Raw genomic sequence first — 20,997 nt, 5'->3', positions numbered from 1 at the left:
AACAAGCAAAGTCACCATGACTCAGAATCAACTCAACGGCAGCTTGGCTTAGTGTATGTCAGCCATTCTACTTTGTGGGCCCTTGTTATATAATAGGGAACAAAGCACACAGGTTCATTGTTCTCATGGAACTCATAGTAGAGGAGATGGCTCTAAACAAGAAAATTATACCTTAAAAGGGTGATAAGCACTATAAAAAGAGACCGTGTGTATGTGTACAGGATTCTGTGAGAGCATGCAATGGGTGGCCTAACTTAGAGAAGGCTTCCCTTAGAAAGTCCCCCAAAACTGGAATCTGAAGAATGAGCAACAGTTAGCTGGGTAGACAGAATTCCATTCATGCATTCACTTACTCATTTATTTAGCAAAGCAGTTAATGAACTTCAGACACATCCAGCACTGTTCTACTCACTGGTATATAGCAGAGAACAAAGATACAACACCTGCCCTAACTAACTTTTAGCTTGTTGAAGGAAGACAAACAGTATAGTGATAAGCAAAAAATAATGGCATAATTGAGAAAGATGCTGTAAAGTTAAGAATTAACAGTGTTACGGTGAAGAATAAAGAGGAGGAATTTATTTAGAGATTTTAGAAATGGCCTGAGGATGAAAAAACTGAGACCTGAAGGATGAGAAGCCACCAGCTTCTTAAGCAGAGGTTGCGTGAAGAGCAAGTTTGAAGACCGTGAACTGAGAAAGAGCATAGACCTTAGAGAAACTGAAAAAAAGTTCATTGTGGAAGGAGAGGGAGTACAAAAAAGAAAATTAGGAAAGAAGGAAGGAGCAAGTCAGACCATATATTAAGAATTTTGAATTTTATATTAAGAGCAGTCCCTCATAGGCAGGAGAGTATTGTTTATAGATTTTTATTTTTAAAAGAACAGCCTGGCTCCTGTTTCGAACACTGAATTGGAGAGGACAAAAAATAGTTATAGGGAAACCAGTTAGGCTGTCGCAGTACTCTGGATGAGATGATAGCGTTAGACCAGTGTGGTGATAGGCTTTTGTTTGAAGATTTGGGGATTCACTTCTGAAAAATCAGCCATTGAAAACCCTGTGGAGCACAGTTCTACTCTTAACACACATGGGGTCACCATAAGTTGGCATCCACTCAGCAGCAACTGGTTTTAGTAAGATATATGGATTTATAGCTCAAAAGAGAGGTATAGCCTGAAACTTAAGTTTTAGGTGAGTATTGAAGCCGTGAGAAAAGGTGATAATGTTCGGGTGAGCACACTGACTTGCTTAAAGAAGGTGTAGTCAGGAGTATCAGATGCTACAGAGGTTAGTTAAATGAGGACAGAAAATAGACAGCTGACATCAGTTAGGTTGTCCTTGGTGATCTGAGTGCAGTTTCCATATGACGTGTAAGATTCTGGGGGTTAAGAAATGAATGGCAAGTGAGGAAATGGCAGACAGCGAAAACTATTCTTACAGGTATAAATATTGCTGTTTTTTTTGTTGTTGTTGTTTCTGTTTTTCTTCTGCAGCAGTCCTGACTGGTTCATTGTTTACTTTTATAGTTACATATTCTGTCAAAGAAGTAATTGCATTCTGTCAATCTGTGATAGTTTTGGTACCATGTAGTTTTTTTCTTAAAGTATAAAAACAGTGTAACTACTTGTTATTTTAAATTGACTTCCTCAGTCTTCAGTTGATTTTTCTCCATACTTACCTTGAATGTAGATTCATTTTACTTTATTTGCTGTTCGAGTGGAATGTCCAAAAAAACTACCATGCCATGTATTGTAAAATTGTCGGTCACATTCGGGGTAGTATTATCCTGAAAGATCTCACAATGTCCAAAGCTGAAACAATTTAAGCAACAAAATAAATAACAGTATCGGATTATAACCCAAATAATATCTGAGAGTACATGCTGATATAAATAAATAATTGAATAAATAAAAATTTTACAGAGGAATTCCAGATAATATATGTAGATCCTTTCCCCTATAGGAGATGGAGCTTAATTCCCCACTTCTTGATGATGGGCTGGATGTAGTGACTCACTTTCAAAGAACAGAGTATGGAAAGGGAAAAATAGTACTTCTCAGTGAAGAAGTCTGGCAGACCAAGTGGTCAAGGTTAACTTCACCAATAATAAGTCATGCTGATATCATGTACCCACTGATGTGATGTGATGAAAAAGCTACTTCATCTTTTTAATATTCTTCCCAAAAACCCATAATCCCAGTCTAATCATGAGAAAACATCAGGAAAAAAAATTTGTTAAGGAATATTCTACAAAATATCTTACCAGTACTCCTTAAAGGTATCAAGGTCATAAAACACCAAAGGAAAGATTGAGGAACTATCACAGATTGCAGGAGACTGAGGAGACATGATGACAGTATGGCACCATAGATTGGACCCTTGTTGTTTTTAGGTGCTGTTGAGATGGTTTTGACTCATAGTATCTCTGTGTATAATAGAATGAAACACTACCTGGTCCCGTGCCATCCTCACAGTTGTTGTTATACATGAGCCCATTGTTGCACCACTGTGTCAGTCTATCTCAATGAGGGCCTTTCTCTTTTTCACTGACCCTCTACTTTACCAAGCATGATGTCCTTCTCCAGGGACTGGTTCCTCCTGACAACATGTCCAAAGTACCTAAGACGAAGTCTGGCCACCTCATTTCTGAGGAGCATTCTGGCTGTACTTCTTCCAAGATGGATTTGTTCGTTCTTCTGACAGTCTATGGTATATTCAGTATTCTTCACCAACACTATAATTCAAGCATGTCAATTCTTTGATCTTCCTTATGTGTTGTCCAGTTTTCACATTCATATGAGGCAATTGAAAATAACATGGCTTGGGTCTGGTGCATCTTAGTCCTCAAAGTGACGTCTTTGCTTTTTAACTCTTTAAAGAGATCTTTTGCAGCAGATTTGCTCAGTGCAGTATGTCATTTGATTTCCTGACCGCTGCTTCCATGGGTGTTGACTGTGGATCCAAGTAAAATACAATCCTTGACAATGTCAGTATTTATTCCATTAATCGTGATGTTGCTTTTTGGCCCAGTTGTGAGAAGTTTTGTCTTCTTTATGTTGAGGCATAATCCATACTGAAGGCTGTAGTCTTTGATCTTCCATTAGTAAGTGCTTCAAGTCCTCTTCACTTTCACCAAGCAAGGTTGTGTCATCTGCGTAACTCGGGTCGTTAATGAGTCTTCTTCCACTTCTGATGCCCTGTTCTTATAGTCCAGCCTCTCGGATTATTTGCTTAGCATACAGATTGCATAAGTATGATGAAAGGATACAACCCTGAATCACACTTCTGACTTTAAACCACGCAGTATCCCTATATTCTGTTCCAATGACTGCCTCTTGGTCTCTGTACAGGTTCCCCATAAGCACAGTTAAGTGTTCTGAAATTCTCATCCTTCAAATTGTTATCCATAATTTGTTATGATCCACATAGTCGAATGCCTTTAAATAGTCGATAAAACACAGGTAAATATCTTTCTTTCTGGTATCCTGTGCTTTCAGCCAGCATCTATCTGATACCAGCAGTGATGTCCCTTGGTCCACGTGCTCTTCTGAGTCCAGCTTGAACTTCTGGCATTTCCCTGTCAATATACTGCTGCAGCCACTTTTGAATTATCTTCAGCAAAATTTTGTTTGTGATGTTAATGATGTCAGTCAGTTGGCCCGGTAGTTGTCTTCCAAATTTCCTGACATAGACAAGCGAGCATCTCCAGCGCTGCATCTGTTCATTCAAACATTTCAATTGGTTTTCCATCAATTTCTGGAGCCTTGTTTTTTGCAGTGCCTTCAGTTCAGCTCGGACTTCTTCCTTCATTACCATCAATTCTTGGTCATATGCTGCCTCCTGAAATGGTTGAATGTCGACCAGTTCTTTTTGGGACAGTGACTCTGTGTATTCCTTCTATCCTCTTTTGATGCTTCCTGCAGCATTTAATATTTTCCACTTAGAATCTTTCAGTATTGCAACTTGAGGCTCAAAAATTTTTTTTTTCTTCCAGTTCTTTCTGCTTGAGAAATGCTGATCGTGTCATTCCTTTTTGGCTTTCAATCTCCAGGTCTTTGCACATGTCAGTACGTTGTCTTCTCGAGCCGCCGTTTAAAACCTTCTGTTCTCTTACACCATCATTTCTTCCTTTCGCTTTAGCGATCCATGTTCAAGAGCAAGTTTCAGAGTCCCTCCTGACATCCATTTTGGCCTTTTCTTTCCTGTCTTTTCAATGACCTCTTGCTTTCTTCATATATGATGTCCTTGATGTCAGTCCACGACTGGTCTTGTCTTTGGTCATTAGTATTCAGTGCATTAAATCTATTCTTAAATGGTCTCTGAATTCAGGTGGGGTATACTCAAGGTTGTATTTTGGTTTTCGTGGACTTGTTTTAATTTTCCTCAGCTTCCACTGGAAACTTGCAGATTGGACCCTAGAACAGGAAGATAACATCAGTGGAAAAATTGGTGGAATCTGAATAAAGTCTGGAAGTTGGTTAATAGTATCCTACTAATATTAATTTCTTAGTTTTCACAAATGTTACATAGTTATGTAACATGTTAACATTCAGGGAAGCTGGGTGAAGGATATTTGAGCATTCTCTCTGTACTATTTTTATAACTTTTCTGTAAATCTAAAATCATTCCAAAATAAAGAAGTTATTTTTTTTTTAAACGGTGTACAAATTTTTAAGTAAATTATATCTCAAACTCTTTGAGGAAAAATAAAAAAGATTATTTACTATTTCTATTGAATGGATTTACCATAACTGGTAGTTGGCATAAAACAGGCATATTTGATAAATTATGGTGATACAAGTTTTAGGAAAATAAATGGGATCATTGCAGAGGCACAGACAAGAATGATAATCCTTTTTATGGAGCATGGAGCAAGGCGTTTAACCTTTGTTTCTTTCCTCCTTTCATAGATGGGGATTCAGACTGACTCATTACTTTAGCATTTTTAGAGTAAACAAATAAATAGCATAAAGCATTAAAAAGAAGAGCAGGCCAAATCATTTTACAGATCGTTTTTACAGACATACTACATTGTTTATTTTTCTGATTTAAATGCTGACATTCTAGAGTTAGTTGATAAAGCATGAAATTGTGGTATAATTGTGCACTTAAGTGAGGCCAAGGTTTCTGGTTTTACCAATCCTGATAATGGGCTCTATTTAATTTAATTATCTATGTTAGGTAAACATGCAGTAGGTCCAGTGAGAGAGAATTTTTGATCTTCTATCCATGTTTTTCAGCATTTTCAACTCATGGCTGGCTGCATATAGCAGACCCTGCAACCTGATTTCAGAAATGGGCAGAGCAGTAGCATTGAGTATTTTTCATGTATTTTAAGTCACGGCTTACAAATGATAGACTAATCAGAGAATGGGGCATTATCATAGGTGATTTAGTTCATTTAAGTATTGTGCATTCTTTGATGCACTCAATGTTGATAACTGTTTTGTCCACCAAGAATAAATTAGGGCTAAATCTTTTTCTATTTGGAAAAAGTATTTTCACTGTAAAAGCATATCGGTTGAAGCAAAGTATACTGAGTTTTGTTTTCGTTTGAACTGAAGAGCGAAAGCATTGGTCAGAATAAACCAATTTGGAGTACTGTCTCTAGTGTATAAGGTACACCCACTAGTGAAGATATAAAGGAGTTAAGTGTGTACAAGTGGAGATGAAAGCAGAAAATTGATTGTGGTGGTTAGTGCAGTTCTGGGAATTTTCAGAGGAATTCCATTTTAGTAAATGCTCTGATTTGGACATTATGAGAAATAGCCTAATTAGAGGGGGAAACAGACTTTTTAGTTTAAAAATCGCCACACAGGCTCTGAATCATTCTCTCGTAGTGCATTTAATTGATGAGTCAGATGAAATGTATTGCTTTCAGTAAATGCATTTCTCACAATTGGAAACAGCTGTTTTTATTGTGGAACCAGCTTTTATTCCAGCATTCAGCTCATTCACAAGAAGCTTTCAGAGCTGCTGTGAGCCAAGAACCATACAAAGGAATCAAAACTTGGTTCTGGGAACAAAAAACCTGATCAGAGGTTTCCAAATAGTTTGGTATTTTGTGTTCATTTGCTCCTACTATGATAACCATTCTTATTACAGCCAGTTTTGATTAAGTCACTGTTGAACATAGATTCCCAGATAGCCTTGACATATTCAATAAAAGAAGAGAAATTTCTTTCTTAAAACTCAAATTTTGTAACACGCTTTAGTTTTGGTGGGAAGGAGTGATTAAATGTTAGAAAGCTTTTAAAAATATATTAAAGTAAATTTATATCATCTTTGAACTGATTACTGAATAATGTCCTTCAAAATCTAGCACACTTAATCTGTGTTTCCATAGTTTACCCAAAGGTGTTTATAGTGTTTCGACTATGAATGCTCATTCAAACCATTCTCAACTTATTTGAGTCTTCAGTGTTGAACTCCCAACGGAGTGTGACCAAAGCTAAACTCATCCTATATTAAGTTATAAAAACTTTAATAGTGAGTTTAGGCTAAAGACATATACGTATATATTTTATCTAACCAAATGTTGGTTTCATTCACTGTGTTCTTTTGCTAATTTACATTTGGCACTGGGGAAATTCTTCTTTTTTAAGTCTAAGATACTCAGGACTTCAGTGAAGTAGTTAGGCTGAATCTTTATTCTAACTTTTCTTCTGTGATGCCACCCCCCTCCCATTATCAGAGGGAATTTTCTCAATTTATGCTGATATCTTTGTCTTTCTGACTATATTGTTAAACCCAGGCATCTGTAAATACAATATTCCTTTTTAGCTTAGATATGTTTTTGTTCCTACTATGTAGATCTCTTGTGACAGATTAAAACTGCGTCTTCTCTGTACCCATTTTTGTGTATAATATAAAGATTTCTAGATTCTTATCCTTTCATAATCCAGTTATGTTCTTTTTTACTTTCTCAACTTTCTGGCATTCCTATCCATGATTTCATCTTACTGTTTTGCTATAAAATTACCATCTTTCCCCCTCTTGTCTAAATAGACATAAGTGATTGCCCAAAACCTCTCTTTATCTTGAAAAGGTCATCAAGTAATGGTCAAATTAAGCTCCAGAGATTTGACAATCAAAGCCACTTCCAAGGCTTCTTCAGATTTTTAAGTTTATTTTTAATTCTCAATTTTCTATTTCTTATTCCAATTTATAACATTCTCTTTTTTTCAGTCTCCCTACTTACTAGTAGTCTGCCTTTTTTTTTTTTTTTTTTTTTACATGGAGGTCTTTATTTCCAACCAAAGAAAAGGAATTTACTCCTGAAAATCAACTTACACTTATGCTGAAGTCCAGTTTTATTCAGGTACTTCTTTTTTGTGATTTATTTCCTGAAGCTATCATCTGAGTGATGATGCTACCTAGTAGTGTTCTCTACCCAGTAGTTATGCAAATCGAGGAATTCCCATTTATATTCTGTTTACTTCTGAACTACTAAATTATCCTACTTTATAATATTTTGAAATGAGAAATGATGGGAACTCTCTGGTATCTAAAATTACGCATTCTCCATGCATAGTTCTTGAGAAAGTATCAGAGTTTCTAGCTCTGCCTTTTATGAACTAGAATACATACAAGCCTCTTGCCTTTTGAGAAATGGAGAGTCTTCACACATTCCTCCAGACAAATCTAAAAAGATCCCTATATGAGGCATAAGTAAACATCTGTCACATGATGGAGACAACAAAGTAATAACTCCCCGAAGAAAACAACCATGAATTAGAAGAATGAACCGAAGAGCCAAGCAGGGGAAGCAGACTTTCTCCCTTGGTAAAGAGCCAAAATAAGGCCTGATACCTTCTGGATTTGACTTCTCTCTTGGGTACATGAGATTTTATTGCTGTAATCTAGAGCATAGCCCCAACCCTGGAGAAGCTATGGTGAAGAGTCAGTGAATTAAAAGATTAACTTCAAAGGAATTTGTTCTACCCTGTAGGTACCTACCAATGCTGGAGGTACTTACCGTACCAGTACTTCCTAATTGGTTAGTTCACTTAATGTTTAAAATAAATGCTTGATGATACAGGTTAGTTCTAGCTCCCTAAAGAGACATAAGTCCCAGCCCATTTTTTCATTCTTATGTTAATTATGAATGTTAGCCCAAGCATATTGGTAACATTATCAAGTGTTTAGAGTAAGAAATTTAATGTTAAGCGTAAGGAGCCAATTCAGATATATTACTAGTCACTAACATTGTAAAACTCTTTGAATTTTATAAAAGGATTTCTATATTATGTATCTCATTTTGGATGCACAACAATCCTGTGAGTTAGACTGTTGTTATTAAACCAAAGTTCAGACAAGTTTACTTGTCTAGATCTTACAGTTTAATTAGTAGCAGACCCAGGTTCAAACCCAGAATTCCTTAGTCCGTAGTTCATGTACTTAACACCACTACACTCAGCTCTACGTTGCATTCTGTTTTAGGTTTTGATATATGTTGGTTTCTATTGAAATGGACAGGCCGGTTCTCTAGGCATTATCTTTTTCTTCCCTAGCCACCCAGCTGCATAATGAGACTTATAAAACAGTATATTCCTGGCATTGCCTGAGATGATGTTCGCAGATTCTATATGATTTCTGTTGTTAGGCCAGTTTTAACATGTTTTTGAACATCTTCACCAGGTTGCTACCTCTTGTACATAAGTCTTTGCATCATTTTCCAGTCTTAGACTTGGCTGCTTTACATGATTAGGTAATGTTCATTCAGGTATCCTCATCCTCTTACTGCCCCTATAAGCCCTAGAGATCTGTAACTCAGAGATACAACTTTATTCCCCTTAAGTATGGAATATTGTTAACAACAGTTCTGTATGAACAGAGAATTCAAACAGCCTTTAAAAAATGAAAAGTAAGCACCTTCCTGAATGAAGTTTTATTCCAATCTCCTATTAAATCCTAAGACTAGGCTGCTGGCCTCCATTACTTTCAGGAAATGAAAAATGGCTCAGAAGCTAAGTGAGCTAAGCCATCTCTCTCTCAATTGTTTCAGTTTCTCAGGAATTGCTGTACAATGGTGCCAATAACGATCTCCGGGGATCTGACCCCCATTCCACCTCCCACTGCCTCCTCTGCAGCTCCAGATGCCACCCAAAGAAGGAGCTTTGAAGAAAGTGCCTGTACCCTCTTTTACCCTGAGGCGGGTGAGGCCAGGCAGGGTGATTCTCAGGATATCCTGATGATCAAAGGTATAGTTGAAGCCTTCATCAAGACTTTATTGAAGATGACCAAGAAATTTAGGCAACATTACCAGATAGCCTAGGAATTGAAGATGGAGCTCAAGAACGGATGGCACAAATGCCACCTGAAATGTAATACATGGTGAAATACAAGACCCTAAATAAGCTCCTTGAGGGTAGAGACTATTACAATATTTTTATCTCTCTCCCCCACCTCCAAAATGTCTTAACATAATATTGAACATGTGAATTGTACTCCATAAATAGTAGTTTATGACTGAGAGAAAAGAATATAAAAAGTGTTTTTGAACCCCTTCTTCCCCTACTGCTTAATCTAAGATTGTTTACCCATTCATCAGGAATTGTGGTAAAGAGAATTCAGTGTCTCAAGATCCTTGTCTTCTGTCTTAGCTTGTTTCTGGATAGGAAGTATGTATTTGTCCAGTAAATGAATTTTTTAGTATTTTTACTTAAAGCTATATCTTCACTGATGCCTAGGGTTTTACTTCTTGATATTTTGATATTTAGCTCTTTAGTGGAAATCTTATCTGTACCATGCTTTCGAGGGATTTATTCTATTGCTGGTTTTAAAAATCTGTTTTTGTGATTCAACAATCAACAGTCTTGCCTCTTGAATGGATCTTACATCGGTCATCACTGTGTTTCAGAAGTAGGATGTACTATAACAGCATCAGTTTTCCAAAAACCAACTTGTTACTCTTGAAACGACAGCCCATAATCTTACATCTCACCTGAGCAATGCTACCAGTAGCCCACTAAGAGAATATTTACAGTGGTATGATTTAAGGTACTGCTTAATTAAAATAAAACTCGTGTTTTACTGTTTCTTACAGAGAATTAGGGAAATGTTGGAAGCTTATCTTCATTCATTTCTTCTGTCCCCAAGTTGTCATTCAGTGAAATACTTCTTCATTAAGGACTTAACTCTCCTTTAGAGACAAAGATCTGAAAAATCTCATCTTCAACTATTTGATTTCTTGTACGTTTTCCTGCCTCCAGTTATTTTTTTTTTCCAAGTTAAAAGTACATATTTTCAGAATGCTGCTAGCTTTTTTACAAATAAGTGGTAGATACTCATCGTATATTCTCAACAGATGGCTTTTTAGGTTATAAGAAAATCAGTATCAGAACCATGTATGTTTTATTGAGGAAAATAACCTTTCCTGAACAAGAGATGTGTTGAATTATGCTTCATTGATTTGGGTTTTGGTAAAAGTATCAGATTTTTTGAAAGAAATTAGAGTTTCTTTGTCTTAAGGAGCTTTTTTATGTATAGCCAGGAACCTTAAGTATACAGTTTTAAGGGAGGTTTGTTCTAGTCCGTGGATAGATTAATCACCAATTCTCCCAGAATATGCTGTAGAGGAACAACCTAGAACGTGGAATGATCTCTCTGGGCTGGATAGGATGTGGGAATCTGAGGTCCAACCCTTTACTTTTCATCTCTGATTCTGTTCAGTGAGATGCTCAGATTGGACCTGCTTTTCATGCAGCAGTTATTCCTAATTAATTGCATAATAAGTTTTGTCAGTTTGTAATATGAATTTGAATCAGTAGTCAAGAACAGATTTGATGAGAATATTGTTAGTCATTTTTATTGATAAATATCCTTTTAATAATATGCTTCATGGTAGTAATACATAAAAACTAAATCATATATATTTTGTTCATTCTTCTACTGAAACTAGTTTTTCCTCTGCTAATGTAACAAGACAAATTATGTATAATGGGAACTATGGAATTCTGTATACAAAATCTAGCGTGGTTTGTCATCTTATTGTCAGCTTAAAAGTCATTATAGGGGATGGCAGTGGCAAAACTAAAACACTGCAGTTCTAACACATAATGATTTAACATTACTTTTTGGTTTGAATTTTCGTATGCTCTGTCGTGTCTCCTCCAGGTTCTCAGCCAACCCCAGAGAAGCCCTCCCAGCGACCCTCAGAAAGCACAAACTGTAGCCCTACCCGGAAGAGGTCTCCATCTGAGAGCACTTCTTCAACAGGCAAGTGGTTATCTGTTTTGCCCACACTTGCAGAATCATCTCCTGTCTGCTATTCATGAACGTATACTTACAATGTAGTACTGTGGAGAAAGCATAAGTGATCATGGGATGTGAGAGTCAGTAATAATGTGCACTGTAACAATATAACAGTCTTCTCCTTTTACATCTCTCTGTTTTTATGTCCTATTAGGCATGTTCTATGAGGTGTAGAGATTTTCACATTCTCAGAGGGAATAATTCAAAGTGAATGAGAGTAAGCAGGCACAAAAGTGGAGGTTTAAAAATAGGAATTGAGGTCACAGAGTAGGGTGTTTAGTAGAGGAGTGTAGACTGAAGCTATTTAATAAAGACTTAGATACATGTGAAATTGCTCAATATTGTAATAGTTTTCAAAGTAACATCACAAATCTCTGAGGATATGCAAAAAAATCTATGAGCTTATGAGAAGAACCTTTATATTTATTTTTAAACTCAGGGTTTTAATTTCTAATTTTTGTACATTTTTAAATAGATGTAATTTATTAACACAGTATAACATTGCTCAGTAAGGATCACCATGAATCCAATACCAAAAATGTGAAAATCGATCCAGTCTCCACTCCTACTTCTTCATTCTTTTTGCCAGATGCCCTTGTGGCGCTCCTTCTCTGACCATAGCCACCCAGAGCTAGGTCAGAGCTCACAAGTTAAAAGGACACTGTCCATTAGACTGCCAAATAGGCAGTGCCCGGTGAAAGTTTGGAGAATCCACATGACACCCCAAGCTCCTGATTTCCTAACCACTTATTCAGGGCTGGTTTCCCACTACCCCTTTAGGATGCCAGCCTCAAGCTCAGGAGCCCACACAACACCTTTACTTGACCGGCTGGCTCCTACTTCCCCCTTGGGTTCAGTAACTTGCTGGAATGGCTCATAGAAGTCACAGAAAGCATACCATACTTGCAACTACAGATTTATTGTAGCCAAAAAAGATACAAATGAGGAGATGCACAGGGCAAGGTCTGGGAGGGTTCCCAACATGGAGCTTCCATATCCCAAAAAACAAAATACCCGCCTGAGAGCAGATCACCTTGTCAACCAGAAAGCCCTCTAAGCCTTAGTGTTTAGGGCTTTTATTGGCCATTCCTGCATGATAGGTTAAATCATGCCTCCTGAACCAAGTGCAGCTTTCCAGGTGAGCACTTCTGGTCTAGCTAGCCCCCACTCTCCAGCACAGATTCTCAGGTGTGGCCCAGAATTCCTGGACCAAGACACTGAAATTACCAGAAGATTGTTTCCTTGGTGCCAAGACTCAGGATAAGAACATATTTATATTAATTTATAAATAGCTGTAGTGTATGTGTGTTTACCTGGAAAAAAAAAGGGGGGGGGTGATGATATATATCTGTTTTCTACTTTTCCTGAAGACTGAAGAGTAAGAAATTATTTGTAATTTATGAATATTATCAGTAGGCTCATTCCAGGCAATAGGACTAATATATGTAAAAGGCAGAATAAATAGTGAGTTCGAGAAACTAAATAGAACCAGTGTGGTTAGAGGAACGATAATAACTGAATATGAGACTAGAATGGTATTTAGGGACCAGTCATGTAGAGCCTTAAGAACACTGAGAAGCCAGTGAAAGTTTTTAAGCAAAGAGTTGGCAGGTCATCTCTTACCGTTCCATCCATGTGTCTTTGATTTGGAGATAACTTGTGTTCTGAACATTTAAGTTCTTCATCAGTACAAGGTCTCACTGCCATGTTGTATTAATAGGGTATTTATTGAATTTATTAGATGATTATCTTTTAACATTTCTTAAGGTGTTCATTGGTACCATTGTGCCAAAGGAGTAGTAGAATTCAAACAGCAGTAGTTGTATCTCTCCTAGTGCTGCGTTTTTATCCTACCTCAGGGAAACTTTTAGACTCCCTAACAATGAATGACTAATTTTGATGGTGTTCACCAAGCCAGGGGTCAGCAAACAACAGTCTTCTGGCCAAATGCAGTCCAAGGCCTGTGTTTTGCAGACCTAAGGCTAAGAATGGTTTTTACATTCTTTTTTTTTTAACTTTCATTGTGTTTTAGGTGAAAGTTCACAGCTCAAGTTAGTTTCTCATTCAAAAATTAACACACATATTGTTTTGTGACATTGGTTGCAGTCCCCACAATGTGATAGCACTTTCCCACTTCGCACCTCGGGTTCCCTGTGTCCATTCATCTAGTTCCTGTCCCTTCTGGCCTTCTTGCTTTTGGGCAGGAGTTGCCCATTTGGTCTTGTTTATTTGATTAAACTAAGAAGTACATTCCTCATGTGTGTTATTGTTTGTTTTATAGCCCTGTCTAATCTTTGTCTGAAAAGTGGGCTTTGGGAGTGGTTTTAGTTCTGAGTTAGCAGAGTGTCCAGGGACGACCATCTCGGGGATTCCTGTAGTCTCAGTAAGACCAGTAAGTGTGGTCTTTTTTCGTGAATTTGAATTTTGTTCTGCTTTTTCTGTTGCTCTGTCTGGGACTCTGTTGTGATACCTGTTAAAGTGGTTGGTGGTGGCAGCTGGGCACCATCAGTTCTTCTGGGCTTAGGCTTGTATAGGCTCTGGTTTGCATGACCCTTTTGTTCTTTGGGCTTATATTTTCCTTGTGTCTTTGGTTTTATCATTTTCCTTTGCTCCGGATGGGATGGGACCAATAGATACATCTTAGATGGCTGTTCACTAGCTTTTAGGACCCCAGAGACTACTCACCAAAATAGAATGTAAAACCTTTTCTTTATGAACTATGTTGTGCCAGTTGACCTAGGTGTCCCCCAAGAATATGGTCCCCAGTCCCAGCAACTCGGTCCCTCAAGTTGTTTGGATGTGTCTAGGAAACTTCTGTGCTTTTGCTTTGGTCAAGCTGTGCTGACTTCCCCTATACTGTGTGTTGTCTTTCCCTTCACCAGAGTTGATACTTGTCTGCTATCTAGTTAGTGATTTCCCTCTTCACCCTCATAACCATCAAAGAATTTTTTTTCTGTGTGTAAACCTTTGCTTGAGTTCTTATAATACTGGTCTCATACTGTATTTGTCCTTTTGTGATTTGCTTATTCTACTCAGCATAATGCCCTCCAGATTCATCTATGTTGTGAGATGTTTCACAGCTTCATCATTGTTCTTTGTGTAGTATTCCATTCTGTATATGTGCCATAATTTGTTTATCCATTCATCTGTTGATGGTCATTTATGTTGTTTCCATCTTTTCGCTATTGTGAATAGTACTACCGTGAACATGGGTGTGCATGTCTATTTATGTGACGACTCTTATTTCTCTAGGCTATATTCCTAGGAGTGGGATTGCTATATCTTATGGTATTTCTATTTCTAGTTTTTTAAGGAAGAGCTATATCATTTTCCAAAGTGATTGTACCATTTTACATTCCCACCAGCAGCATATAACGGTTCCAGTCTCCCCACAACCTCTCCAGCATTTCTTATTATCTTTTTTTTTGATTAGTGCCAGTGTCGTCAGGGTGAGATAATATCTCATTGTAGTTTTGATTTGCATTTCTCTAATGGCTAATGACTGTGAGCATTTCCTCAGGTGTCTGTTAGCCGCCTGAATGTCTTCTTTGACAAAGTGTCTGTTCATACCCTTTGCTCATTTTTTAATTGGGTTATTTGTTATTGAGGTATTTTGTAGATTTTAGAGATTAGACCCTTTTCAGACACATTGTTGCCAAAATTTTTTTCCCAGTCTATAGGTTCTATTTTTAGTCTTCTGGTGAAGCCTTTTGATGAGCATAAGTGTTTTCATTTTTAGGTGCTCCCAGTTACCTTGTTTATCTTCTGGCGTTTGTGCATTATAAACTATGGTTTGTATACTATTTATGCTGTGTATTAGGGCCCCAAGTATTGTCCCTATTTTTTCTTCTGTGATCTTTATCATTTTAGGTTCTATATTTAGGTCTTTGATCTATTTTGAGATAGTTTGTGTATGGTGTGCTTCATTTTTTTACAGATGGATATCCAGTTATGCCAGCACCGTTTTTTAAAGAGACTGTCTTTTCCCCCATTTAATGGACTTTGGGCCTTTGTCAAATATCAGCTGCTCATAGGTGGATGGATTGAATGTCTGGCTTCTCAGTTCAGATCCATTGGTCTTTGTGTCTGCTGCTGTACCAGTACCAGGCTGATTTGACTACTGTGGCAGTATAATAAGGTCCTAAGATCAGGTACTGTGAGGCCTTCCACTTTGTTGTTCTTCAGTAATGCTTTACTTCTCCAGGGCCTCTTCCCTTTCCATGTACAGTTGATTTCATTGTCCATCTCGTTAAAGACTGCTGTTGGAATTTGGATCAGGATTGCATTGTATCTGTAGATTGCTGTGAGTAATATTCACATTTTCACAATGTTAAGTCTTCCTATCTTTTAGCGTGGTATGTTTTTCCACTTATTTAAGTCTCTCTTGGTTTGTTGCAGTAGTGTTTTGTAATTTGCATTGTATAGGTCTTTTATAGCCCATGTTAGATTGATTCCTAAATATTTTATATTCTTGCGGGCTATTGTAAATGGTATTAAGTTGCTGATTTCCTTTTCGAAGTTCTCTTTATTGGTGTAGAGGAATCCAGCAGATTTTTGTATATTAATCTTGTATCCTACTACTTTGCTGAAATCTGCTATTAGTTCCAGTAGCTTTCTAGTAGATTCTTTGGGATTTTCTTTTATAAGATCATATCATCTGCAAACAGGGATAGTTTTACCTCTTCCTTACCAATTTGGATACCCTTTATTTCTTTTTCTTGCCTTACTGCTCTAGCTAGGACTTGTAGTGTGATGTTGAATAAGTGTGGTAATAAAGGGCATCCTCGTCTGATTCCCATTATTTTTACATTCTTAAAGCATTGTTTAAAAGAAGAAAAAGAAGACTATGTGGCAGAGAACATACGTGGCCTACAATACCTAAAATATTTACTATCTGGCCGTTTACAAAAAAAAGTTCAGCGACCACTGAGTAAATGAATGAGATTTCTTTTTTAATGAATGTGGGTTTTTTTTTTTTTGTATTTTTGTATAATATTTTGAAAGTGTACACAGCAAAACCTGCTCTCATTCAACAGTTCCTGGACATAATGATCACTAACATTGGTTACATTCTTCACATTGTCTCAACATTTTAGTTATTTCTTTTCTTCTTGTTTCACTCTCATTGACTTAAACTCCCTGCTCCCCAGCCTTCTTCTTTATACTTTAAAATAGCTGTTGTCCATCTGGTCTTATACAGATGATTTTTTAAAAGATCGCAATACTCAAGGATGGCAACCTTTACTTTTTGAGCTGAACTGTTACTTAGTTTGAAGGTGACTTCAGGGGATAATTTCAATTCAAGGTTTGAAGAGTAGCTCAAGACAATAGCCTTGGGGACTTCTCCAGGCTCAACAGGCCTAATAAGCCTTAATTGTTCGAGAATTTGAATTTCTGTTCCACATTTTTGTCCCTTTCTATCAGGATCCACCTATTGTGACCCTGATCAAAGTTCAGTAGTGGTGGACAGGCACAAACTAGTTCTGGTCTCAAGATAGAAGAGGCCATGATTCATGAACACAGTTGGCCCTATAGTTTGGTTCCTTCTCTTATTCTTGGGTTTCCTTCTTTCAAATCTATGAGATGTTGATGGGACATATTTATATATGAAATCACCAAAATACTTTAGTGAGCAAAAGAAAAGAGTGTCTGAATTTATGAAATTTCTCTTACCAAGAGACCATTTATTCAATGAAATATTTATTGAGGGTTACTGTAAGTACTGGGCACTGGGCATACAAAATGAATAAGAAAAGGTTCCTGCCTTCAAGGATTCAGACATAGGCACCTGTAAACCGTGTGTTAAATGCTGTGACACCACAATGTACAAAGTGGTATAACATGCAGAGGAACTTAAGTTCTAACCCCTTGGTTTGACTAAAGAAAACATCACTGAGGAAGTGACACATACACTACTGTGTCTTGGGTTTGATTAGACAAGTGGAACAAGATAAAGGGTAAGAATAGTTATCACAGTGACAATAGCACATCCAAAGAAAGGCACAAAACTGTAAAATCACAAGGTGTTTTTAGAAAATAACAAGGTATTGGATATGGCTAGTATGCAAGGGGTATTATGTGTTAGTGGTAGGAAATGAGGCTGTAAAGGTAGTACTGGACTATATCATACGTGGTATGTTTTGTCATCCAGAGGAGTTGGGCCTTTATTGTAGATACGATCCCAAAATACTCGTAGCTTAAAACAACAGAGGTTTATTTTTTATTTATGCTGTTTTTTTATATATGTTGGTGGCTCAGTGGTTAAGAGCTCAGCTGCCAGCCAAAAGGTCAGCAGTTCAAATGTACCAGCCACTCTTTGGAAACCCTATGGGGCAGTTCTGCTCTGTCCTGTGGAGTCACTATGAGTCGCAATCGGCTCCATGGCAGCGGGTTTGGGTTTTTTTGTATGTGATCATCACGTGTTGGCCGCAACTCTGCTGTATGTTGTTTTCCCTCTAGGACCCTGACTGACAGAGCAACCTGTACAGGGAATGTTGTTTATCCCATGACGCAGGGCAAAAGGCACATAGCAAAACACTAACTGGCTCTTAAAATTTCTGCCCAGAAGTGATACATGTTACTTTTTGTATTTCAGTGCCAGAGCAGATCACATGGTTAAATCTGATGTCAGTGGGACTGGGAAGAATAATCCTCCCCTGGAGAAGGGCAGCAAATATTTGTACATAATAATATACTCTACCATGTGTGCATTTTAGGAAAAAATGCTAGAGCATTACTATGTAGAGAATGGAATTTGGCAAAGAAAACATGAAAATGGAGCAGTGGACAATGAGTTAATATTTACATATGTTAAATTTGAAGCATCTTTGGGCTGTGGAGATGAGATGTTGAGTAGACATTTGGAAATAGTGGTTTATAGTTTGATAGACGTCTATGCTAGATATACATATCTAGCAACTTATAAATTAAACTTGAATCCAGAAGTGAATGAGATCACCCAAGGAGAAAATGTAAAGTGAGGTGACAAGAATAGAGACCTAAGAAACATTAGCATTATTTGAGGTGAGGAAAGTGAAAGAAAAGATGTTGCTTAAAGAGACTTCAATAGAAAAGATCAAAGAGTATGTGTCATGGAAGCCTAAGAAGAGAATAGAGTCGAAAAGAGTAGTCAACGGCATCAGATATCACAAAGAGGTCAAGAAAGATAGAGACAGAAAATTGTCAGATGAGTTTATTGGGGGAAAAAAAGTTTGGTGGTGGGGAATAAAAGCATTTTGGGGGCTTAAGACTAGAAAAGGGGACCATTAGAATTCAGATGAACTGTAGTAAATGAAAGCTCCTCATTTCCAGCAATGTGGTAGTTAGATATGCAGAGCAAACAGATTCTTTGGTACTTGAAACCTAAAATTCTAGGTAAATTATAAAAAACATTTCTTAAAGCATGGCTAAACTTTGAAGTAAGGCAAACATTAGGAAAAGAGAAACTTTCAGAAAGCTCGAATGACAGATATAAAGAGCACTGGAGCTAACTGACATATGATTCATTCCTGGTGGCTTAAACCTGTTGCCATCAAGTCAATTCCAATTCATAACAACCCTATAGGACAGACTAGAACTGTCCCTTAGGGTTTCAAAGGCTGTAATCTTTATGGAAGCAGACTGTCACAGGTTTCTCACGGAGCGTCTGGTAGGTTCCAACCGCTGGTCTTCCAGTTAGTAGCCGAGCTCTTAACCACTGTGCCCTCAGGGCTCGCCTGATAGCTTAGAGCCTAGTTAGTGGAACACATCCTGATGCAAGAGACAAAGGGTAAAGCCTAGGGCTCTAACAGAACAGAAGATCACATCAGAATTCCCTGCATAAAGCTGGAATCCCTAAAATATGACACTATCAGTAAAACAGCAAATAGAAATAAACCTATTACCAAAGAAGATAGTTCCCTTGTTTTAGTTTAGGTTTTGATAGGAGTAGGGAAAAAAGAGAGTTCCTGACCACAAGTTGTACAAACCCTCCATTCTCATACAGTTTGAATGTAGAATTTATATTGCATGTGAGACCCATAAAAAGCTAAAATTTGTCTTAAATTCGTAGTGCCCCCACATGCCCTGCAGAGCCAAATCCATATACTCTAGAGAAGAATTTTCATTAAATGCAAGCCTTAGCTTTTTGTGATCAAAGTATCATTGATCTTGGTTGACCTAGCATTCCCATTTACTCTAACAACACGGGAATTAATGGCCTTTATTTTTGCAATTTAAAGGTAAGTAACTGAACCAGAGCCATGCTGTAACCTTATAGATATATTCAAAGGAGTATCTCTAGACTGTGTTTAGTAAATGAAAATATATAAACAACTGTAGAGGCAAATAATAATTTTCTTTTTTGGAAAGACTCCACATGGCATGTCCTTGAACTAATGTTCCCGTTTTGAAATAAATCCAAGGGGATCATGACAACTGCAGTCATTGTCATAATGCCATGAGCCTATGATAACAAAAATGTTAGGAGATTGATGAACGAAATCTTATTAGTCTTTTCTGGAGGTGTTCAGTATCTTACTGGGTCTTTGGAACTTAATAATACGAGGATGACTAAGATTATAGGTGAGGGCCTGTGCCACACACTTGGTGATCAGTTACCTGGACACCTAAACTGAATCCATACAAGAATACTGAATAGACTCCAGGGCTTGTATACCTGGTAACAGCTCTAGCCATCTGGTGACAGGACATTAGAGCTTCAAAGGCTCTAGTAATCAACTTAGCTCACTCAAGTAGCCTATTTGGGTATGTTGACACAAAACAAAGGAAGAAGCTAGGACACAGTAAGCAAACATAAAATAAATTTATACCATAAATTATAGATGGCTCAGAGACAACAGTCAATATCAAATCACTTAAAGAAGCAGACCATGATCACCTCAACAAACTCCCAAAACAAAGAAACAAGGAATCTTCCAGATAAAGAAGTATTCCTGGAATTATCAGATGTAGAATACAAAAGATTAATATACAGAACTCTTCAAGAGATCCAGAAGTAGATCAGGCAAAACGCAGAACAAGCCAAGGAACACACAGATACAGCAGTTGTGGAATTAAGAAGGTTATTCAAGAGCATAATGAAAAATATAATAGGCCACAAGAATCCATGGAGAGACAACAATCAGAAATTCAGAAGATTAACAATAAAATTTCAGAATTAGACAACTCAATAGATAGTCAGTGGAGCATGATTGAGGAAGTGGAAGTCAGAATTAGCAAGACTGAAGATAAAACACTTGGTAACAATATAGTCGAAGAAAAATCAGTTAAAAGAATTTTTAAAAGTGAACAAACCCTAAGAATCATGTGGGACTCTATAAAGAGAAATAACCTACAAGTGATTGTAGTACCAGAACAGGGAGAGAAAACAGAAAATACAAAGAAAATTGTTGAACATTTGTTGGCAGAAAACTTCCCCAATATCGTGAAAGATGAGAAGTTATCTATCCAAGATGCTCATCGAACCCTATACAAGATAGATCACAAAAGAAAGTCACCAAGACAAGTTATAATCAAACTTGCCAAAACCAAAGATAAAGAAAAAAATTTAAGAGCAACTAGGGATAAACAAAAAGTCACCTACAAAGGAGAGTCAACAGAATAAGCTTGGACTATTCAGCTGCAACCATGTAGGCAAGAAGGCAATGAGACAACATATATAAAGCCTGGAAGGAAAAAAATTGCCAGCCAAGAATCATATATCCAGCAAAATTGTCTCTCACATATGAAGGTAAAATTAGGA

The 20,997-nt window shown here is 37.3% G+C and overlaps 1 protein-coding gene across 6 annotated transcripts in view; it reads left to right on the top strand.

Moving 5' to 3' along the window:
- Positions 1 to 20,997, top strand: part of ASH1L (ASH1 like histone lysine methyltransferase) — a 251,868-nt gene that overhangs the window by 99,357 nt on the left and 131,514 nt on the right. For 4 of the 6 annotated variants that reach the window (XM_064282678.1, XM_064282676.1, XM_064282677.1 and 1 more), the window contains one exon: positions 11,118 to 11,219. In XM_064282678.1, the coding sequence (XP_064138748.1) occupies positions 11,118 to 11,219 (102 nt within the window). Of the gene's footprint in view, positions 1 to 7,281; positions 7,321 to 9,006; positions 9,203 to 11,117; positions 11,220 to 20,997 lie in introns of those variants that run through there. The other 2 variants (XM_064282680.1, XM_064282682.1) reach the window with 2 other exon arrangements.

The sequence above is a fragment of the Loxodonta africana genome, chromosome 3 (assembly GCF_030014295.1).
Source record: "Loxodonta africana isolate mLoxAfr1 chromosome 3, mLoxAfr1.hap2, whole genome shotgun sequence".
In the NCBI taxonomy this organism is placed as follows: Eukaryota; Metazoa; Chordata; class Mammalia; order Proboscidea; family Elephantidae; genus Loxodonta; species Loxodonta africana.
The sequence above is the reverse complement of the archived record's forward strand: the minus strand, read 5'-3'. Positions and strand labels throughout refer to the sequence as shown.